The sequence below is a fragment of the Tiliqua scincoides genome, chromosome 3 (assembly GCF_035046505.1).
Source record: "Tiliqua scincoides isolate rTilSci1 chromosome 3, rTilSci1.hap2, whole genome shotgun sequence".
In the NCBI taxonomy this organism is placed as follows: Eukaryota; Metazoa; Chordata; class Lepidosauria; order Squamata; family Scincidae; genus Tiliqua; species Tiliqua scincoides.
Window position 1 is genome coordinate 63,857,810 of NC_089823.1, and position 24,102 is coordinate 63,881,911.

The window sequence follows — 24,102 nt, forward strand, 5'->3', positions numbered from 1 at the left end:
CGCGATCACCAGGATCACATCGCTTTGGAGGGGCACAGGGGCTTGGCTGGACTTACCACAGCCTGCAGCAACCTCCCAGGGTGCGGGGAGCCCCGCGCCAGCCTATGCAAGGCTCCCCAACATGCGGACATTGTGAAAGTAACGATCATGACCCACTTTTGGTTTTGTGATCCCAAACCAGAAGTGGGTAGCAATCAGTAGTTTTAAGGGGGCAGAGGCCAGGGCTCTCTGGCTGGGGCACTGCGATGAGAACCACTGGTATATATTACTGTATTACTGCATGGAATGTTACTGTTGTTTTAATTCAAAATCTAATATTGATATTGAATCTTTTATGACTACCACCCCCCCCAATGGTTACTCAGAACATGTCAGATTGATCAAAGTGAAAAAGGTTAAATGATGTGGAAGCATTGTTCCCTGGGTCACTCCATCATTAACACCAGGGCAGCTGTAGTTTATCTGCCACTGGAAACATTGTGAACATGCTATCCAAGCATATCCCAACATTTGTCCCACTCTGTCTCCCACTATCCAGGGGTCCACCTATTGGAGGTACCACCGGAAGTAACTGGCGATGTCATTGCCAGGTTTGGCAATGGATTGGAAGGCCAGATAAGATGCAACAAACACCGATAAGAGGCTCAAGGCAGACAGGAGGGCTTCTTTGGCACACGTAAAGTGCATACTGAAGCTCTGCATGCCGAGCTGAGCCTCCTCCTGCTGCTCGTTATGTAATATTGCTAGTTTCACTGCCAGGTGGTGGGGGTCTGGGGCTTCCTCATGTACCACTGGACACTACCTCAAGTACAACTGGTGGTACAAATACCACTGGTTGAGAAACACTGTTGTATCCCATTCTGTCACTACTGCCACACACAAGCATCCCTGATGTCATTCTCTCTCTCTCTCCCTCTCTCTCCCCCCCCACACACTCCCCCCCTTTTTAAGACATCCTCTGCTGCAACCTCTGATCTGACCAGATCCCCTCTGCCTGGCAAGGAGACTATGGTGGCATATCCCCCAGGCCAGAAGAAGTGGCAGGAGCAGCAGATGATGGAATGGCCAGATCTCTGCCCTCCCATGACCTGGGTCAGGAGAAGAGATGGTGATGGGGAAAGTAGTGGCAGTGGTAAGAATGGGATAGCCTGATCTCCCCACCACCACCACCACCACCACCAAGCAAGGAGGAAGGACAATGGTATGGCTGAATCTCCCCTGGCCAGGTGGAGAGCCAAGACAGTTGCAGGAATTCCGGTGGTAATAAACTCCTTCCTGTTCCTCTGCCACAATCTTTGACCACCACTCCACTGTTTCTTCTTACCTGCCAGGAGAAGTCAGGAGATGTATCCCACACACACACACTTTCAAAAAAGGAAGTTCTTTCCTTTTTGGGAAGTGGGGTAGTGCTTCTCTCAACTTCCTTTTTCTGGCTCCTCTGTTGCTCTGTTTGTGCCCACAAAGCTGTTTCTGCCTAGGAAGAAGTAGTGATTCTGAAATACTGTGTTAAATTAAAATAAGAGAAACCCAATAAGCCATCCATTTCCTTTTTAGGAAGATGATAAACTGTGTTTTTATTCTTTTTAAAGCTGGATTCCTGTGTGTTCTTAAAGGAAGAGTTATACAGTATTCAACCCCTGGGGGCTGGGGGATAAGAATAGGCCCTCAGTTTGGCTGTACTTGTTGTAAGAGGCGACTAAACAGCCAACGGGTAGATGGGACTCGATAGCCTGGGAAGGCAGCTTATCTGAGAGAAGGAAAACTCTGATCCCAAACCTCCACTGCCTTGTGGCTACATCCAGTTATGGAAGAAGCTTCAGGAGTCAACTTCAAGGCAAAATCCGGAGCCGGAGTCCCTGAGGCAGTTCATGGCTGAACACAGTCACGTTCTGGCAACTCCTGCGACGCCGCTGGAACCAACCGTATTGGCTTCTGCCTTTCCATTGGACCATTTCAGCGACATGGAGAGGGGGGATTTGCTGCATGGGTAACAGTCTATCCTCCATATCTACTCTACCCAGGCTTTGCGCACTGGAGAGGACACTCTGTTTCAAAACCACCATTCAGAGTGCAATACCATAGTCTTCCAAGACTGAAAGATGCCAGCATAACAGTATTCCCAAACCCACCTCACTGCCCTGCAAACTCACATAGTAAAACCATCAAAATCTCATTCAATATAAGCAATGTTAAGCTACCACAACACACCTATTGTGATCACACACTCATTTTACTCCCTCATTGAGAGAACTTGTCACACTGGTCCTCCTGGTTTTTTGTTAGGTGGGTGTCCTAACAAAAAGGCAGCCTCTTCCCTTCCCCCTGGAGCAGTGAAAGAATGCAAAGCAATAATCACTTCCAAATTGTTTTGCATTCCTTTACACACACCTTCCAGGGGGAAGGGAGGGGTCCGTCAGCCCAGCTGAAGCAAAGCGGCTCTAAGCCTCAGCCAGAGGGAGAGAGAATGATTGCCTATCTGCCATATGGCATTTTAACCATTGCCTAAAAGGACATTTATCTTTTTAATTTAAAGGGCCAATCTCATTCCCATTGAGATAAAACTGCAAGTGAAAAATCGGCTGATAATTAGGTTATACCTATACTAATATTATTCCTTCTCCTCTGTCCTCCAAGAGGCCAATTCTGCAGAAATCAGAAAGCCCAGAATTCTGTAAGGAAGCCCTTAGTTCACACAACATGAATGGTCATATATACAAAGAGGTCATTAAGTTGGTCACTTTGCATTTACGCGCTATGGAAAACTGGGCAACATCCAACAGCATCACTCCACTGAAGAATGGCTATCAAGGAATGATTCAGTTCTTACCATCCTCTTTTGTGCGTGTGAAAATCTGCTCACTCCGGACCCCATCTCCAGCTCGTGTGAATGCCAACACCTGGATGCTATAGTTGGTGTACTTTTCCAAGCCATCAAGCTGTAATGAAGGTTGTGTAGTGGTCACATTTTTTATTTCCCCCAGCTCTAGGGAGCAGAAAATTAAACTGAGTTAGTATCGTGCCATTCCTCTCCCATTGAGTGGTAATTATCTTGCTGTGAGTATAAGCAAGAAATTATTGGATTAAAAATAATATCTAACTAGGGCAAGGATAAAGTTTATTATGATTATTAAATAAACATGTTGAATGCTCACACTGAGCCTTTTATCATAAACACTGCAATGTCTTATAAAGAAAAATAAATATGCAAAACACTTTGAAATTATTACAGTGCCATTTTAGGCTTATTGTAATATTTTTAAAAATAAAAATAGGTTGTTAAAAATCATTTGGATGAGAAAATATTATTAAACTACAATTTAGCTTACTGATATTTTTTATTTCAGAAATAATAGTTCAGGGTGCTTTATTGGTTCAGAACAATGACTCAACTAGCTAAGACTATTTCTGATTAATATTGCAATGTACAAATAAAAAGGTGTATTGCATCAGAATGTTCCACAACAGCACTCTAGCTTATACTGACAACCAGTAACATACTTTCTAATGCACTGTCATTTTACCATAGCACTACTATGTTTAATGAACTGTTTAATGCACTACCAAATTACTTCTTAGTTCCTTTGAGTCTTTTCCCCCGCCCCCCATTTCCCACATGCACATGGATAACACATAGCATAAACAGAATCTTAATGCAATAATTTGTGCAAGTCATATTGAGGCTGGTTTTTCTTCCTGTGTTATCAATACACATGTCAACATCAAAAACTGGAAGTGGCAGCAAAATGCACATGCTCAGACTCTAAAATTAACTTTAGAAGTTCTCCTAGTCAAATCAAGATGAACAGAATGCAGGGCAGAGTGAACCCTACTGTTCAATAAAGGAGTGGAATGTGAGAAATCCATTCATTCCTAGAAATTATTATATGGAGCTGGACATTACTAGGATTAGGGAAATGTTCAAGAATTGGGGTGCAAAGCTACTTACCTCCATCCAAAAGATTAGCCCAGTATATGACCCTAAATCCCTGTAGAATTCCATTGAGGGCATCTTTGGCAAGTGTAGACCAGGTAATAGAGATGGTTTCAGGTGATGTAGCAACTGCTTGGACATTCTCTGGGGGAGAACTGGGAACTGAAATGAGATAGTTACCATTATTTATTCACAGGTTCCTATCCTGCCTTTTACTGGATATTCTCAAGGAAGCTAAGAAAAGTAAAATGCATAACTGGGTCCCTAGAGTTGAAAAAAGGTGACAATTCTGCATCTCTCTTGGCCTTCTCAAAGTGGTCACTACATTTTTCAACTATATTCCTGGATTTGTCAATAGTCAGAACTCTACAATTGTGCTATTATTCTGCAATATCAGTTTTTACTGAAAAAAACAAATACACATCAATGAATGGCACCAACATTCTATAGAACTTTATCTAAAGAAGCCCTCGGAAATGCAAGCACTTTCTTTTTAATTCACATACACAGGAACTTCACTGATATTACATGGCAATAATTTTAACAGTGTTTTAGCAGCTTAAAACACCCCAACACTGATGAGCCTGTTCCACCTGCTCATCTATCCCATAGGAAGGTGCTTGCCTCATCAAATAGTACATCCTTCCCCACAATTTTTGTAGTTGACTGAATAATTCCCTTTTTCCCACAAGAGGGCTCTCTATCATTGCTTTAGAACAGCTTCTCTATGCCATTATCTCAGTCACTAAAAATATATCAATTTTGTTGTGCCATTTTTAGAAAATGTCTTGTCTTATTGTAAGCTAGCAAACACAAGCTTTAGCTCAGTCCTGGCCCCAATGAGACACTGGGAATTCTAGTGTTCTCTACTCCACTGGCATGACCTAAACTCTCCCTCACCCTGCAGTCTCAGGAGCAGCAGGAACAAGAGGCCTCTGCAGAGATCGTCAAAGCAACACCTTTTTGACCTCCTCAGGCCTTCCCTCCATAAGCCAAAGTCAGGGTAAAAAAAAAGCCTTGAAAGCTTTTAAAACCCACTTAAAGGTGGTCAAAATGACGGCCTGACCTCTTTTCCCAGAAAGGAAATTGCACATCTGCAGCAGCACCTCAGCAAAAGCCCTGTCCTGAGTAGCTACATTGAATTGGAGTAAGTGGCGTGGCAGAGAGTGGGGTCTGAGATGTGGGTATGCTTGAGTAGGTTCATATCTTCTCCACTTGGATACCACTAACACAGACGGCCAAAGGAGCTCACTGTCTTAACAACTGTCAAGAGGAAAGAATGGGGTTTCATCCAGCCCTATTAACCTTTCAGATTCTGACCTTATCCTTCTGTCTAAACAAAGTGAAGGTCAAAGTGCTCTTCCACTGCCTGTTCCACCTGCTCATGTGCTTGACAATGCAGCTGTTCCCCTGCCTTTCTTTGCCTTCGCCACCTGCCTATGTTTTTGGTGATGACCACGCTTCAACCTATTTAACTTGGATAGGGTTTGGATGAAGTTGTGACCTGATGAGGACCTCAGGACCTCAGACCTGATGAGAACAAGAAGTCATGCTAGACATGGAACCATAACCCCCTTAAGTACTGGGAACTTTGAAAGCACTGCCTGGGTATTCTGAAATACCTCTGCAACTATACTGGAGACAAGAAAGCAGATGCTGCTGGTATTTGCTTTTAAGAAAACATGAAATAAAAAAAGATTTTCAGGAATCCACATTCTGTGCCAGTTACTGGAGAGAATGTGACATGTGCAGAATCACAAGATGAACATTTCTAGGGGAAACTGAAGTACAAAAGTAAAGAAATTTTTTTCAGAAAGAAAATATGTTGCTTTTTATCAAGGTCACTGAAAATGAAAGACATTATCGAATTAGAAATAAAGTATTTGTCAAAAAGACTCTGGGTGCAATTTGCCCATTTCCCAGAAATCCAAGTTTCTTCAATATCAATAAATTGCCAAGGCACATGTCCTATTGTTCAACGTACTGGTTTGCACTAGGAGACGTGTGTTCCAAACAACATCCCGATTCCTGGCAACTGGTTTAGAGGTCCATTGCATGCCACTGCTAAAAAGCAAAACATTATGTGGGAGAGGCCAGGAGCCTTTTACTTCTGCAACTCGGGTGGTGTGTGGTGCTCTTCACGCTAAAAGCAGCGAATCAGTCTTTTCCTGTGCTGTTTTTGACAACGCTAGCCCCATTACTGGATGTATGGTGTCCCCCAAGTCCATCAGTTAGCACTGGGATGCAGTGGCGTCACTAGGATTTGCGTCACCAAGTGTGGGAGGCCTGCGCGTCACCCCATGCAGTAGGCAGGGCAACGCCCCAGGTGGTGGGCATGGTGATGTGCCATCGCCCCGCCCCCACTGGTTTTTTGGCTGTACCTTTTAATAGAACACAGTTATTTCAATGTGGTTTGTTTCATTGCATTCTGCATGAAATTACGCATTGATTGATATATAACATGATGGTCTTATTCCACCAAATTCTGATTTTTGTGATTTTGAAAACTTGTAGAGTCTCACACACGCACACCCCATGTCAACTTACTAACACCTTATTGCAGCAGTTCTCAAACTTTTAGCACTGGGACCCACTTTTAAGAATGACAATCCGTCCAGGACCCATTGGAAGTGATGTCATGGCCAGAAGTGACATCATCAAGCAAATTAAAATAAATAATTATAAATAATTAAATTAAAATAAAAGAAATAATTAAATAAGGGGGAGCCAGTCCTGTTCCACCAAGTGAATCTACTCTGAAGTAAGTCCTATTGTGGTCAATGGGGCTTACTCTCGGGAAAGTGTGGGTAGGATTGCAGCCTGTGAGTCCAATCCTATGCATGTCTACTCAGAAGTAAGTTCCACAGTGGTCAATGGGGCTTACTCTCAGGAAAGTGTGGGTAGAATTGCAGCCTGTGAGCCCAATCCTATGCATGTCTACTCTGAAGTAAGTCCCATAGTGGTCAATGGAGCATACTCTGTATTTCAGAATCAGTGAAATTTCCAGCCCTTCCCAGTGCCCAGTTTAAAGTTCTTCTGTTTCAGGCATATCCATATAAAGACCCATCTGACTTTGCAAGTGTAAAATAGAAAACTTTCCCCTTACCATTCAAGCCTCTTTTTTTGTCCTTTTTTTTTGGGGGGGGGGGGGGAGGCTGCCTTCTGGAACATATGTTGAGCTTCAGTTCCATCAGATCATTCTGGTGTCCTCACATTCCCCTTTGCCTGGCCTGACCACCAGCCAAGGCTCGTCTGCCTACTTGCGAGTAAACGTGACCGTGAGGCTGCTTCGCTTTCCATAGCGCTGGAAGGGAGGGACCTCCTTTTCCCTTTTGTGTTTTTGGGGGCTGCATTCATTGGATCAGGACCATTCTGACATCCTTGGAGTCCTCTCAGCCTGCCCTGAGTCCTCTCAGTCCTTGCCTGGACTAACGTAAGTTTGCCTACTCACGAGTAAACACGGCCATGTGGTTGCGTTTCAGGTTCAACAGACACAGCTGGAAGGGAGGCAGGGACTTCCTCCTCGTGTTTTGGGGGGCTGCATTCATTGTATAGGGACCATTGTGGTGTCGTTGGATTCCTATCAGCCTACCCTTTCCGACGGACTATGGCAAGTACACCCACTCACAAGTAAACGCGCAATACGGCTCATTTTCACTTTCTATAGGGCTCCATGCATTTTTTCTTTCCTTTTTTTGGCCATAACTTTTGAACGAAAGGAGCTATTTCAATTCTTTTTTCTGCACTGCGTTCCGCTGGACATTCCGCATCCAACGGTGTATGGAACGATGGGGCAGCTCTGAAAGCCACAAAGTTAGCGCGTCCTCCCTCCAGGGTGCGTCACCCCCCCCCCGGTGTGTCACCCGGTGTGGCCCGCACCCCCCGCACCCCCTAGCAACACCAGTGCCAGGATGTACTAAAAGTTCATGAAGGATGCTAGCCAGAAACAATGTAAGGGTCACAGAGTCCTCTTCACATTGCAGGAGAGTATTTACTCTGGACTCTAGTCAGGTTAAAAACAGCACCACAGTTTCATGTGCTCCTTATAGCCTGATTTGTTCACCTTGTACCAACTTAGGAACTGTCCAGAATCCTTTGCACTATTGTAGCAGGTTACTGGGAACTACTTTTAGATTACAGGTACTGACCATGCCAGAAGCAATGAAGAAAACCAGAGTCCTACTGCTTCTGTCATGGCAAGCAGTGAAAAAGACCCCGTATCTAAGTTCAAGAACTCAGTTAACCTGGAAAGAACACCAAAAATTGATACTATATTGAGTAAATCAGCACCATTAAAGGATATACTATTGCTTTAGACTTTGGAGCTAACAGTCTGTTCATAGAAATATTGAGAACAGCATCCCAAGGGAGCTATTTGTGGGGAGATGGCAGTGGTGCCCTAGAAAGGGTGGGCAGATCTCTGGCTCTTCACAAAATATTACACATTTTCCAAGGTAAAACATTATTTTTCTTTTGGGGGATAGGGTGTTTCTTAAAGAAACACACCATGGTACCAGAACATCCACTTTTATCATACTGTTTTCCAGCAACTCAGGTAAGACCATAACACACCGAGGTGAACTTAAAATACAAATACAGAAACAGAAAAAAAACCCCATCAAAATACAACATCATAGAATTTCAATCTGATTAAAACATGCAATGTGCATGCTTACTACCTACCATCCTCAAGGGTAGTGGTAATAATTTCCTGAGACGATGGTCCTATTCCAGCTCGATTACATGCCTGCACCACCATACCATATTGCGTAAATTTTTTCAGATTATCTAAAGTGTAAACTTCACTGTCCCCAGTGGTATCAATACTGATGATGTTGAACTGGAAATTGCCTCCTGCACTGTATTCCCGGTAACCAATCTGGTATCCACGAATAATCCCATTTTGCAAATGTTTCTTTGGAGCCTGAAAAAAGGTAGGACAACACACTTCAAACATGATATAGGACAGGGATGTCAAACTCATTTCATATATAGGGCTGAAGTTAGCAAACACAGTGCCTGCTGAAGGCAGGAAGTGACATCATCAAGCAGCAAGTGACATCATTAAGCAGATGGTGGCCAGAAATAAGCACTTTGTTCTCACCTAGAAACTCATTAGCTGCAAATGACAGAACAGGAAATGTGCAAATATTGTATATATTTTCAAGATATGAGAAAAGCAAATTATCACTCTAGGAGAGCCCAATTATAATGGGGGCTGAAATTGCTTCCAGGGACCTCACTCAGCTTGCAGGCCTTATATTTGACACTCCTGATATAAGATTATCATATTAAATTATAACTCAGGATCCTCGGGGCCCAAACTACCTAAACTCACTGGAGTGCTAGTCAGCTCCGGATATATGAGGAAAATGATACAGAGTCTAAAGAGTAACTATAATTAAAAGTCTAACACCACATGTTTGGAGACAAATTAGGACTAAAAAATTTCTAGGTAGAAAATGCAAATGCCTAAAGCAAATGCTATAATTAATGTCCCTGAAAGTAGTGGCCATTAGAGGTGTTTGTTGGGATTTATAGCCCTGTCCCATGATCTAGAGCAGGGGTGTCCAAACTTTTTGGCAGGAGGGCCACATCATCTCTCCGACACCGTGTCGGGGGCCAAATTAATTTACATTTCAAATTTGAATAAATGTACATAAATGAATATATTAAAGATGAACTTATATAAATGAATGAAGGTCTTGCAATAGCTCAAGGCCTATAAAAGGCCTTGCACAAAGCAAGGCTGGCCTTTCCTTTGCTGCTGCTGCAGCATCACAGATGTGAAACTACAAGCAGTGGAGGAAGCCCTCATCCCGCAGCTCACTTGAGAGGCCAAACAGTTGCCCTCACACTGAGAGCAGTTGCGTCGGGCCAGTGTGGGCTCCGGAGGGCCAGAGGCTCATTGGAGACTTGGGGCTCCCTGAGGGCTGCATAGAGAGGCCTTGAGGGCCGCAAGTGGCCCCAAGGCCAGGGTTTGGGCACCCCGATCTAGAGAGCCATTGTCAATATTAATAGTACTGGATTTAAGTTCCTTTCCAGGTGTAAGGTACACACATGGTATCTCAGTTCCAAAATTGCAAAGGTGATACACAGTTTCCCCATCTCTGAAACCATCCCCCTTCATTGTTTGAAAGGACCCTTAGTGGTCTTGCAGCACATAATTTTGCAGGTCAACTGAAAGGTCTGCATGATCCAACAGAGGTTAAGAGGTTTGCCTGGCAAATGGTACAGTTAAAGTACATGCATAGCATCAAGATTAGATATGGAAGAGATATCACATGAAGTTGTATTTTAGGCCGTGTATGACATAGATGGGGTTGAGAAAGCACAGTATTCCAGAGTTCCACTTTTCTGAACAATGCTGTACACTGCCACCCACAAGAGAAGAAGCTGAGCTTGCGCTGGCAACAAATACATCGTTCATTAATTTCCCTAAATTTTGTAATGATTCCATTCAGAACACAAATCAGCAGGCTAATTCAATGGGCCAGTATTGTGAATTAAGCTGTTCCCCCCCCACTGTGTTCTTGCCTGATTCGGATTGTAATCTGTTTGCCTATTGCCAGGGTGCTGTTCTAGCTGCTGCTTGTGGATTCCTCTCAGCAGATATTGCTAAATAACACTGGTCTTGGTATCACTGACCATTGACCTATCAGCCCCTACATCTTCTGTGCCTCCTGTATGGTCAACAGACTAAGGCTGCAATCCTAACCACACTTTCCTGAGAGTAAGCCCCATTGAACAAAATAGGACTTACTTCTAAGTAGGCCTGGTTAGGATTGTGCCCTTAGTGCTTTTATTCTTTCCTCCTTTGAGGTCACTGTTGTAACTGTGCGGGTGTCTAGAACTCCTTAGTGTATCTATTATGTCTTTGATGCCTCCTCCTAGTTACTGTAGTCTTATCCCCACTTTCTATTGTTGCACCTTTAACCTTGGGTCCTCCTTCATTTCATGCCATTCCATTGAGTTGATCCATGAGTCACTGCACTTGATCATTGCACATGCAATAGATTTTCAGTATGCCCATGTTCTATTAATCTTACAGCATGCCTAGTAACAGTACTTCTTGAGAATTCAGCTGTATTTCTACTAATAAGATATTCAAAAGGGCATAATTGCAGGCACATATAATTGCATGCAAATTTAATTTAGCATGCAATTACATTCAGTTGCAAAGTAATTTTTGAAAATTTAGCCACAAGCGCTGTGTATATAAATTCATCTAGCTCTGCATATCTCATTTGTCTAGCCTTGTGGGCAATTCAATAACACAGTGATATATATCCCAACAAACTTTAAGAGACGACTTCCTTCCCCCTTTCTGTTGCACAAAACTTATTTACCTTCCAGGTTACCCTGATGCTTTGTGAAGATATGGGCTCAAGTTGAACATCTTGAGGTGGTCCATCAGGAGCTGGTAAGAAACAAGAAGATGACTCAGTTTGCTAAGTTTTTCTCTTTTGCTACAGAAAACAATACATCACAGTATTTGCAAGCTGCAGCACACTGGAAAATATTGTGCTTTTGCAAAGGTAAAGTTATACAAACGAATGAGCATGGTATTGAAACACAGAGCCAATATTTATTTGTCACAATGTGCTTGACATTTAAAAAGCAACTATACAAATCTTGGCTCTGGAAAAATTTGGTTGTACAGCTGTAATTCAGACAAATCTGTGAGAGCTCACATAATCTGCGTCAACACAAAATTTTAAAAAAGTGTCCAAATGAATGTTGAGAGAAGTGTGTGAGATTTGGATGTGAGAAAGTGTGATGTTTGTTTATTTTTCACATTTTTATACCACCCCTCCTCCAAGGAGCTCAGAGGTGTATACAGTTCATTATGTGAACAGAGGAAACAGAAGGGAAACCAGTGTTGCCACTTGAATTTGAAGACATGTTAGCACAGGAAGATAAAACCGTCAAAATTATCAGACCATGGAGTAGCATTTTTTGGGATGAAAATTAGAGTTACAATTCATGTTAAATACTATTCATTTCCATTCATGTGGTTTGTACATCCGGTATCCGATTTAACCCAACTTTTGATCTACTTTTTGAAATACTGAGGCTTTCATGGTTTGTTAATGAAGAACGGATACTATAGGTTATAAGGAAGGGGGGGGGAGGTCCTACAAGAACCAAGAAAAGTCAGCAGCAAATTACTGGAAAAAGCAGCATCTATTCCTGGATTCTCTTCTGGCTGCAGGAACTCACTTTATGTTATCTTTGAATAAAAGATGTTGGCAGCCTGAAGCCACAATAGCATCTGATATGCAATGCACACCTTTGCCAATGCAGTTTTCAGCCTCCACCTCTGTTTCATATTTAATGTTGTTGTTTTTGTAAGGCCTTCATTATGTTCTCTGCCCTCAGGCTTCTCCCAGACGTTTGAGAATCTGTGCTCATTTAACACGCCTGAGGTAGAAGCAATGAACTAAAATAAGCAGTGACAAATGGTGGCACTTCCATGCATTGTGCATGTGTTCTCAGCTGATAGCAAGGCAAGGCAAGGCAAGACAGCCGCTATTGTGGCTCTGCTGAAGACTTGGTCGACTCCTCTCCTCTGGTTTCACCCTGAATAAATCTGCAGCTTTTGATGACAGTTCCATATAATTGACCTTTCACTCTGAAAGGACAGCTTCATAATGAGAGGAATGAAAGGGTCAGTCATCTTGAAACTAGGTCATGCAGGAGAAAATATAACATGGACATTCAGTTGCACACTGTTAATAGAGAAACTAATCTTCAAATTAAGGTCAGCTAATTATCCTGCTATGTTAATTTTCTGTCAAATGAAAGCCTGCAAATGATAAATATTATTGGTTAATTAAGAAAAAAGATATATTATGGGTGCTTTATATGCATGTATATGAGAGGGATTTCTCATTTCCACATGAGAGGACGGTGGGATTTCTGCAGAGGGATGAAGACGTACAAGTAAGAGGTACATGTAAGATACATAAATTGGAAACAGAGGACTGTGCACTAGATGATAGCCATTTAACAACATGCCATCTGCTGGTATAGCCACATGTAAAAGTTGATCATTGGTGACCTCCAGTTAGTACATCTATGCAGTAAAGTACAACATTACAACAGACATCTTACAGCCTCTCAAAAATCTGGAGAAGTGGGAGATTGGGGCCTTGTTAGGTTGGCTATAAGACAATGTAGGTAAAACATGGACAAACATTATGATTGCTTCTACACTTGATTACAACTGTAACACAGGAAGCTTTTAAATAGCTACTGCATGTTTCCATGTCACTAGTTTCCACCCATATGAAGCTTGCTCCTGGATCCCAGAATCCTTTCATTTCCCTTTCTGTTTTAGACTAGATTCAGGTCCCTATACCCTACCAAGAGGAATAGAAATGTCAAGTCATTATGTATTTTAGGACACAAGCCTAACCAGGTCTACACAGAAGTAAGTCCTATTTTGTTCAATGGGTCTTACTCTCAGGAAAGTGTGGTTAGGATTGCAGCCTTAATTTTCTAAACAGATAAATACACCACACAGTTGTGGTATATATAAATTAGAAGCAAATGTTTGCATGCGTCCCTCAGCATGTAGGAAGGAAATGCAACATCAAGCCAAAAACTGAAGCATTTGATTTAGGAGGGAAAAATGAGAATGAAAGTGTGAAACAAAGTTTTCAAAGTTGCTATTGAACGAGACATTTATTTAGACCAGAGGTGCCCAAACCCCAGCCCTGGAGCCACTTGCGGCCCTTGAGGACTCTCAATCTGGCCCTCAGGGAGCCCCCCGTCCCCAGTGAGCCTCTGGCCCTCTGGAGACTTGCTGGAGCCTGTGCTGGCCCAACGCAACTGCTCTCAGTGTGACGGCCAGCTGTTCGACCTCTTGCATGAGTTCTGGGACAAAGGCTTCCTCCACTGCTTGCTGTTTCACACCTTTCACATCATATCTGTGATGCAGCAGTGGCAGCGAAGGAAAGGCTGGCCTTGAGCTATTGCAAGACCTTCATTCATTCATATAAGTTCCATCTCGAATATATTCATTTACGTAAATTTATTTAAATTGGAAATGTAAATTAATTTTTTCCCCAGCCCCCAACACAGTGTCAGAGAGATGATGTGGCCCTCCTGCCAAAAAGTCTGGACACCCCTGATTTAGACTGAACAAACAGGGACCAGAGGCATACAAGTAAAACTTGTGGAGGATACAAAATATGTCAAAAATATTATCTGGACTGGTTCCTTTGGGTAAGAGACTACTGAGGACCCAGGATATTTTTGTAATATTTGCTTTATGTATATACAAGCAAAGTATTAGTGAAATCAAAGAGCAAGGACAAACACAAAGTAGGAGGTTCCACTCCTCAGGTTAGATCCCCAAAGAGAGGCCCTGCATCTTTACCTAATTCTCAACTCCCATTGTTCAAGCTGCAAGGTTGCTGTTTCTTATAGCACACACCTAAATCAGTCCCCTCTCCTTAGGGAGGGATCACCTTCTCCTAACTCTGATGGCTTTCTTCTTCAAAACACTTGAGATATCACCAACTATCTCCAAACAATTTATTCCTATCAGCCTAATCTGCCAGCAATCTGCCTGATGAACGAATTATTGGCCAGCAGCCTTAACAATATATTTTTAGCCTTGTGTCTTAACTGTGAATTTAATGACCTGTTAGTATTACACATTTTGAAGTTTCAAATGCTAATAACACAAGTGCTCTCTACTTTCAGGTATTTTCAGCTGAGCTTTTTAAGCAAAGCACCAAACTTGCTTTCTATGGAGATATTTTTCTTTCCCTTTTCCACTTTCTTGTGCCAATATGCCAATCTCATTTTTCCTCTTGGTACTATATTTTCAGTTCTTACCCTATGCAAGGATACTTCCCTTCTAGTATACCTTTCCAAAATACTTTATAGAATACCCTCATATCCTTATGTCTCCCTATTCCGATTCAATCAATTCAACTCGGTTAGAAAGCTGTCACATTAAGGCCCATATCTGAATGGACAGCTCCCCTAACTACACTGTTATTTCAACCAACAATGATAGTCTCATAGCCCACCCCACTCCAAAAAGTAAAACAAAACATACAAAAATTAGACTAGGAGCAAAACAACAACAACAACAACAACAACAAAAGACAGATACAAACCCCTTCCAGAAGTACAAAAAAAGAGCAGATAAAATACCATTAGTAATATCAGGGTAAAATTATTTTTTACAGTATTAAAAGCCCGTCTGAAGAGGAAGGTTTTCACCTGGTGACCAAATAGGAGACATGCCTCCTTTGGAAGGAAATTCAGCAACCTGGGCACAGTAACATAAAATGCTCTTTCCGACTTCCCAATCGGACATATAATCAAGTGCTGATGGAGCATGGAAGACAGCTTCTCCAACAGATCTTAACACTGAGACTCTCTGATAGGAGAGCAGGTAGTCTTTTAGGTACCTCAATCACAAATAACTGAGGACTCTGAAAGATCAAAACCAGCATTTTGAATTGCACCCAAGTCTGTCATTTGTAGAGCTTCATTGTCATAGTAACTGTTTGCTCATGATGCCAAAAAGTGCATGCATTTATCAATGATTACAATTCAAGGTTAGACTTAAACAAGGGCAAATGGAGAATGTACCTGCTTCATCTGTGGTGATAGTAAGCTCATTGCTAGCCTCACTCTTGCCAATGCGATTTTTTGCATACATGCGGATGTTGTAGGTGGAGGAAGCATGGAGGTCAATGATAGTGGCCTGATTTAGCTGTGGAGAAACATCTTTGGTTCTTTGAACAGAATCCCAGGAGTCTGTTAAAAAAAAGTGTGGGGAAGAAAATCACATTTCCACCATTTTTTCTTTGATTCATTTTGTCTTAAACATTTAACTAAATCAGCAAGATAACAAAAATCACATGCTGAAGATCACCACCACTGGCAAAATGAACTGCATGACACTGGGAAATTACCTTTTCTCTTAGTCTTGCTGATTTACAATGCAGAGGACATACTCACACAGGAACTTGAGAATTTCTATGCAGTGACAACACCACCAAGCATAGCATTTTGTATCCTGCTAGGCAAGCAAGTGCCCAGTCAGATACCTCAGGAAGGTTCACCTTGAGTTGTACTTTGCTGTTAATTCACCCTGCTAACTGGGCAGAGAGGTGCTTTTTAAGTGTAGGTTCCCTTAATTTTTAGCACAAGGAGTGCTGAATGTCCCCAACCATCCTTCCTCATTCCAGCACATCTTTTCAGTCACTGTTTACTGGGATCTAATGTGTCCTTTTTTAGACTGAGCCCCTTTGGGACAAGGAAACAAGCTTTTTATTTATTCTGCTTTGTAAACAACTTTGAGAGATTTTGTTGAAAAGTAGTATATAAACATTTTTCATAATCATCATCTCACATTACATCACGTCACATCACGTACAGGCTAGACAGAGGTTCTAAAAACCAAAGTACAGGTCCATCCTTGTTATATACGGATTTTTTATATACGGATTTGACTCAACACGAATAACCCCCTGCAAATGAGAAGGAATGTGCTGATCCCTAGAGAAGGGAAAAGATGCACCCCTTTAAAATCACAGTTTTAAAAACTGCTTTTTACTGTTGCAGAGAGACAGTCATACAACTGATTACAGGTATAACCTAAGCATCCACAGATTTTTCTATTTCAAAGCTGATGAGAAGGGCCCTTTAAATTAAAGGAAAACATTAAAGGACTGTTTTCCTTGAATGCCAGAGAGGGCAGCAGGCTGACAATCCATCAATCACTCTCTCTGCAGGCTTCACTCCTCCCTTCCCCCTGAGCATGTGAAAGAAGGCTAAATGGCAGCGATTATCACCTTCTCCATTCTTTCCCCCTTGCTGGGGCTCCTGGTGAAGGGAGAGATTGCTAGAGAGAGAGGCTTCCTAGTGAAGCCTAACCTCCTGGAGAGAGGCTGATTGACTCTGTGTGCATTACAAAGGTCAGCAAGGCTGTTTTTAAATCACCAGAACAAAAAGACTTCGTTTTTAAATTGATGTGCTATAGTGCATTTTTTGCCATCCAAGTGAGTTCTTGGAACCCTCTTGAATAATGAGACTCAACCTGTATTACCAGGTTTTTGACTGCGGAACTGATAGTTGCATGAAGCTGACTAATATTTTTCAAAGCTAGCTCTAGTAGAGGCTGTTACAGTGGGTGGCAACAGGTTCCCTTGATTTGTGATACTTTCTTAAGTCCTTTCCTATTTGTTTCCTCCACAACATTCCCTAAATGTGTACAGAAGAGTAAGCATGTGCATGAAAAAGGAGGCACACTTAATAATTGGTTCCAAAGATCTGGCTCCAACACTAAGCTTCATGTGCTGGGAGACTGCTTGTGTGAGCAGTTCTTTTGCATACTGTACATCAGCTGCCCAACCAAACATTGAAACCAGCCCTTTGTTGGGTCAAGGGAAGAAAAATGCCTACTTCTCTCTGCCAAGATTGACCTCTGCTGAATTGACACATGGGAGATTGGGGGAGGACAATGATCTATTTGGTCCCTTGTTTTGAGAAAACAGACCCATTTGTCATTTTAGCTACTCTTTTATCATCACATCCCTACATTTGACCATGTTTTTCTTACACATCATCTTCCATTAAAAAAAATACACACTAGATTTCAGATATAAACTCTGGTCACATGAATGACTGAGGATATCAGTGTATGTATAGGGAAGAGTGGGATCCAGCCTACCTCCATTTTTGCAAGGTTCTGTAATGATGTCAAACACACAGAGTCTATACACATACAGCTTGTGTGGATATAGGTTCTGTTCAGAACAACATGTGGAGGCTTTCTCATGGGCCCTTAGGCACAGTTCGACTTCCTTCATTCACCCACATGTTATGTGAACAGTGCTATTTACATATCTCTTAGCCCTGAGAATGATTCAGCAAATGACCAGAAACTGGGTTCACCTACATCTGAAACTTGTCAAATCTGTTAAATTTTCCAAAAGTAGATCAGTCTATAATGTGAGCAGTCTCTCAAGCAAGCTGACTAGCACAAATAATATGCTTGGGTCAACCTTAATGGGCAACTATGATTCTGTGACTCTACAGCAGCCATGGGTGGCACCTCGGGAGAAGGGGACTTCAGCCTTACATTGTGATCAGGGCACAACTGCTATGACATAAGCCCCTTGGAGTCCATCAGGGCTTACCCCACAGAAAGACATGTAAGATCAGGAAGGGAGACAGGAAAGCTTCCATCAAGCCTTAGCAGCATATTACTTTGAAGCAGGAACTATTTACTCTGAAGTGAGCCCCAAAGACATGAGTGGAAGTTGTTCGAAGGAAGATGTGACAAACAAGCTGGGAAAATTGTAAAAATGGGAAAGGAATAGAGAGAAAAGGCTCCAGTCAAGATCCAGCAGCCTAATAGTTTGAGCCAACGCATGTTTGCTTTGAAGTAAGCCTCATAGTGTCCAGTGAAATGTATTCCAAGGGAGCTGTGTATTCTGCAATATTTTGTTGCAATACCCTCTTGTAATTTATAATCTTTATAGCTCTACACAATTTGGCCCCAGGATACCAGTGGACCACCAACTCTCTTATGAGCCTGCCTATGCATTGCAATTTTCAGCCAAGGCCTTGCTTCATGTTCCACAGCCCCTGAAATTCAACTCATAGTGACACAGGACAGATGGTGCTTACACTTTGTAATGCTCTTTGTCTGGTGACTTCTGCTTCATCAGACATTTGGAGTGAGTGGATTTTTATCCTGTACTTTTTTTTATGTGTAAGGTTTTTTTTTTATAACACGGTGCTTTGTTTTTATCTTGTATTGTTGTCTTATTTGATTTTAAACTCGTACACTGCTTTGGAGACCCTTGTGGCAGAAAAGTAGCTGTGTAGTAACAGAAATAAATGCAAATGAATCTATAAAACTATTAAAAAGCATGACAAATATTGCAGTAACTGAAAATGTGATACAAGATGATTAAACAAAGTTACTTTAGTTGCCACAAAAGTGTGAGACAAATAAATAATTTTGTCAGGGAGATTAATACTATTTGCATATAAGCAAATTCAACATTCAGAAAAGCATGTGGTATAGCCCAGACAGAATCTACCATTTCAGACTACCATTGGGGGATTGGACATTTGAATGTTACCATACCAAAAATTTCCTGCTTGTGACAAGCAGTACTTTTGCACTTTCCAATGCTTACCCTGCACTGGCAGTCCAAAGTGGTCCAGTCCTACAGGATGCCTGTACGATGTTCCTTTTCTGAGTGTTTGAATTTGCTTCAAGTCTCTTTGTATAAATTATAGGTAAAAAGTAACCAGCACTGAAAACACTTCATTTATCAGTTATAAATTTTCCATTAGTTCTGTTTAAGTCAGAAAGCCCTCTCCTGTGTGCTTTTACAATATTTGGGGCTTGCTGTAAGCATTTTCGTTTACTCAGATTTTCATAACCACGACAGATTCACAAAGGATGGAACTGGTAAAATCCATATAACATCAATACATGTGGCAGATTATTTTATTTTATTTATTTAGCTTATTAGGCTACATTGCTGACTTCTGGATGGGGACGATCAGTATACCCTACCCTAGCTGTACCGTAATAGATGACATTTATCTCTTTGCATGCTGTGCCATCTAGTGGCACAATTTGGAAAGTCACCTTTGAAAAGGGATGCAGTACAGAATTTCTTTTAATAGCAACAGTAATCTCAGTTTTAATAATAATGTTACTAATAATGTGCTTTATCTTGGTCATCTTTAAATTAACATTATTATCTGAGGATTATTTATACTGTAGGTGGGAGGCTGAGAGAAAGCTTCCCTAAGACTACCAAGGGAAATTCCTGTCTCATAGCTCATGATCTTAGACACAACATCGCACCATCTCGTAAAGGAAAGCCAGGTCTTTGTTATTTCTGCACATAACAAGCACTGGGTATTAGTCATGTTTAGGTATATGAATAAGACAAATCAATAGGTAGGTAAAACCATGGACTACAGGATTGTAATTCATGCTGCTGTTCTCCCTCATTAGGAAAAAGGCAGTTTATGCTAGAGACTTCAGAATATAAAAGGGCAAATGCTCCGCATTCAAAAAGTGGGCTTATGTGGGGGCTGAAACTGACTCGGCTCAAGGCAAAAGACCCTGTTTGCAAGCAGAATGCTGGGTCACAACTGGGTCACTCACTGGAACTGGGTCACTCACTAAAGGCATGAGTAGGGAGTTTTATTACATGCCATCAGCTATTTCACAGGCAGTCTCCAATAAGTTTGTGTTACAAAATTCACGGGCAACACAACGTAGAACCAATACTACAAACTGCAGTGGATGTACTAGGGATGTAAAATGTCTGGAAATACTGAAACCATGGGAAAACACACACACACCTCCTCCCCCCCCCCCCAGTTTGTTTTAGGGGAGCGGGTAAGGAATAGAAATTTGGTTTGAAAGCGCCTTGGGTCCCTTCAGGGAGAAAGGAGGGGTAAACATACTGTCAGAAAATAAATAAATAAATTTTTACAAAAACTGAAAGACAGTGGGCCCTTGTTACCCAGAGGAATTTTGTTCCTGAAACCCCCACGGATAACAAATTCCATGGATGCTGGAGTCCAGCATCCAGTGCTCTGCAAAGACTTACCAACAGCCTGTGGAGGCTGTTTTCAGATTGCACCAGACCCATGCTGCACTCTATTGGCCTCCAAGGGCCTCAGAACGCCTCACAGAGGCCTCCGGAAGTGACTTCCGGTTTGAAATCCGGAGTGACTAGATTCACAGATGCAGAAAGTTCACTGTAGATCCAACAGTTATCTTCATATCAAACCTAAACTTATTTTATTGCTTTAACAGCATAAAATGCATCATTTATAAATCTGTTGCATATAAAATATTTGGTATACTAATCACGTTTGTCTTTATTTAAAAAAAAACCTTCCTGCTTATGTGTGGAGATTGGCAGTTACACTGCTCCCACCCATTCAACATCAGCTTGGGAATCAGTATTATTCAATGGAGGATGTCTGTTGACTATCTAAAAGTTTTAAAACAAACCCATTCTGAATCAGCAAGGCGACTAGGCCTACTGCAAGGATGCCATCAGGAACGCAACAGGAACTGAAGGCCACACTGCAGTCTGTGCATAGATAAAACCTTTCTACCACATCTTCTGATTTCCCATGCCTACAGGATGGAAAGGAGAATTCCCAAGATCCATTGTGGTAAGACCTCATGCTTTAGAAGATGGACATGGCATCAATGATATTGAATATCTCATTTTATCAGACATTGCAGCCATGTGTGCTGTCTTGCTTCCCTTGTTTTGTTGGCAGGGAATAAAAATAAATACCCTGTTAACTCTGAATAGGTCAAGTAACATCCGCTGCCAGCCCTTTAGCTTGCTCCCTCCTGTCCCCTGATGGAAAAGGGTTGAAGCATTTCTGATAGGAGCCAGGAGTGCTCCTGTTTGGAAAGGAGAGAGGGAAGAGGACTCTAGGTGAAACTCCAACACCATTACAGTACACAGAAGATACTTCTTGCTTGGGCTTCCCAGATTAGAAGAACATAAAGAGCCTTTACAGGATCACTGGGACACCTGGGTTAACTTCCTCCTCCTCCTCCCCCCAGCAAGGTAACATCATTCAGTTTACATGATTGCAATTTGTTTTGTGCCCCCCCTCTGTATTATTTGACCCTTTTGGTAATACAACATCCTATAGGTCCCATTTAGGTCAGATAATTGGGATTCTACTGTGATAAATATCAGTGCTTACAAGAGTTTCCCTGACACTGAAAATGTATCTCAAGCACTTTGACTAGCAGAATTTTCAGAACAGGTAAAGATGAAGTAAAGGTCTACTCAGCTGTCAGTGACTACCTTTCCCCTTCTGGAATGGAAGGATGCCATGTTCCCAATTCCTCCACTATATAAACATAATTTTGGCTAATGTATCTCCTTGATTATCTAAAATATTGGCTTCTTTACAACCCTTCCCCTGTCTAAACAGAATGTTGGCACCTAAAGAAATGTACTTGCTGAAAAAACGGTATGCGGTAGTCAATATTTTTTCTATTAGAAAAATAATTTTAAAAATGGCTTTTCTTTATTTTAATGTATCTGCAGCGGTGGAGGTGAGGACTTTCCATGCTTCAGGCAAACAGGGAAAAAATATATGGTAATGGGAATTGCTGTTGGTTACATCTGTGACAATCCAGTTCATATGTTACTACATCATCATCATCATCCAGTTTTTCAACAAAAAGTTGTTCACTTTCATGCTTCAGGCAAACAGGGAAAAAATATATGGTAATGGGAATTGCTGTTGGTTACATCTGTGACAATCCAGTTCATATGTTACTACATCATCATCATCATCCAGTTTTTCAACAAAAAGTTGTTCACTTAGCTGTTTATGTAGCAAAATAAATCAGTAAATGGTTCCCTACTCCACGGGTTCCCAAACATACTGGGTTCACAATGCCTTGGACTCTTCTTCCCATCTCTCCCCTTGGATCATGTGAAATCTTGCATGATCCACGATGGTGGTGCCTGGGAGAGCCAGAAGAAGCCACCAGAGACATCCCGCAGCACCCCTGTGAGTCAGACACCGCTGCACACACTTTGGGAACCACTATCCTACGCCCAAGGAGCTCACAATCTAAACAATTCTGCATGAGGGTATGTTCAAGGAAGTTCGGGACTATCTTGAAATAACCCTATCAAATACATTTCTTTTACTAGCAATGTAAACTATCTAAAAATTAAAACAGCGTAACTGCAACACAGTTTTCACTTTTGAAAATGAAATTTTTAGAAAAAAATTGAAAGATTTACATGATTATCAATTATACACTTGGATATTATCGTTTGAAAGATACAACATGGCCTCCTGGACATGCAAACATAAATGAAACACAATTTGAAAAACAACAGGAATGTAATGGGGTTCAGGTGTGTTTGTGGAACATTTTGTATTATATTTATTTTTTATTATACTATATTTCCTTCAAAATAAGAAAGAAAACCATGCTGGTCTCTTCATCTCATTCAGTTGTGTTTTTTCCTAAGATACTTTGTCTCCTAAAGATCCATGCATCATTACATCCAGAAACGCATTTTCCCAACAACTTTGAATCTTATCACACTTATTCAGAACAGATAGTGCAAAAGGATTCCTTTCCAGAGCAATATCAGCACTGGTAAAAGATTGTGGAAAGGCAGGGCAAGGGGTCTTCATATCTGCAGCTCCTGCAGCTGTGGTTTCACTTAACTGTGGATGTGGAGGCTCCCTACCTCCACCCCCTCCAGAGGCGAGGGGAGCTATGCTCCCCTCGCCTCTGGAGGCTCTTCGGAGCTTCACAGAAGCCGCACGCATCCACCTGCAGCCTCTGCGAGCCTCAGCATGGTCGTTTAGACCAAAAAAAGTCACTTCTGGTTTTAAGAAAAGCTGAAAGTGACATTTTTGCCATTAAAGGCAATAGTGTTTTAAAGAGTTTTAAAGGCATAAAAAGTCACTTCTGGTTTTATGGAAAAACCAGAAGTGACATCTTTGGCCTAAACAGCCATTCTGAGGCCTCAGAAGAGCCTCTATAGGCAATGGGAGCACAACTCCCCTCTCTTCTGGAAAGCAGAGCGACAACCCCGATATCCGAAGATTCAGGTATCCATGGAGCGGTTCTGGAATGGAATACCCCGCGGACACCAGGGCTCACCTGTTTTTGGGAAGAAAGAAGCATGGCAGGAACCCATTATTCAGTTCATCTCAAAAAATATATTATGCAATCACTAGCTGAGAGAGTTATGGCAGCAATCCTAACCATCTTTCTAGCACTGACATAAAGGCAATGCAACTCCAGGGCAAGGAAACAAACATTGCCTTACCTTGAGAAGGCCTCCATTACTGCCCCCAACTGCAGGATGCAGCACTTGCCCCACTGGCATAGCTATGTCAGTGCTGGAAAGTTGGTTAGGATTGTGCCCTATATCAGCTAATATCCCTTACTGAAAAGGGACCAGGGAAAAGCAGCCATGCAAATATGCTAAGTGTCCTTGACATCATCTGAGGTGTCTCAGCATCATCAAGATCAGCAACTCAAAGAGCAAAACTGAGAACCACCCACAAACTGTTTTTGAAAGAAACCATTTACATGACCTGATCAGAAACACTATACACAGTTGTAAGTTGGGGTC

The 24,102-nt window shown here is 41.9% G+C and overlaps 1 protein-coding gene across 2 annotated transcripts in view; it reads right to left on the minus strand.

Moving 5' to 3' along the window:
- The window catches only part of DSCAM (DS cell adhesion molecule), a 300,249-nt gene that overhangs the window by 74,234 nt on the left and 201,913 nt on the right, over positions 1-24,102 (minus strand). For both annotated transcript variants that reach the window (XM_066619665.1, XM_066619664.1), the window contains exons 13-17: positions 15,551-15,718; positions 11,281-11,351; positions 8,615-8,855; positions 3,947-4,093; positions 2,828-2,983 (exon numbers count right to left, since the gene is read on the minus strand). In XM_066619665.1, the coding sequence (XP_066475762.1) occupies positions 2,828-2,983; positions 3,947-4,093; positions 8,615-8,855; positions 11,281-11,351; positions 15,551-15,718 (783 nt within the window). The remainder of the gene's footprint in view (positions 1-2,827; positions 2,984-3,946; positions 4,094-8,614; positions 8,856-11,280; positions 11,352-15,550; positions 15,719-24,102) is intronic.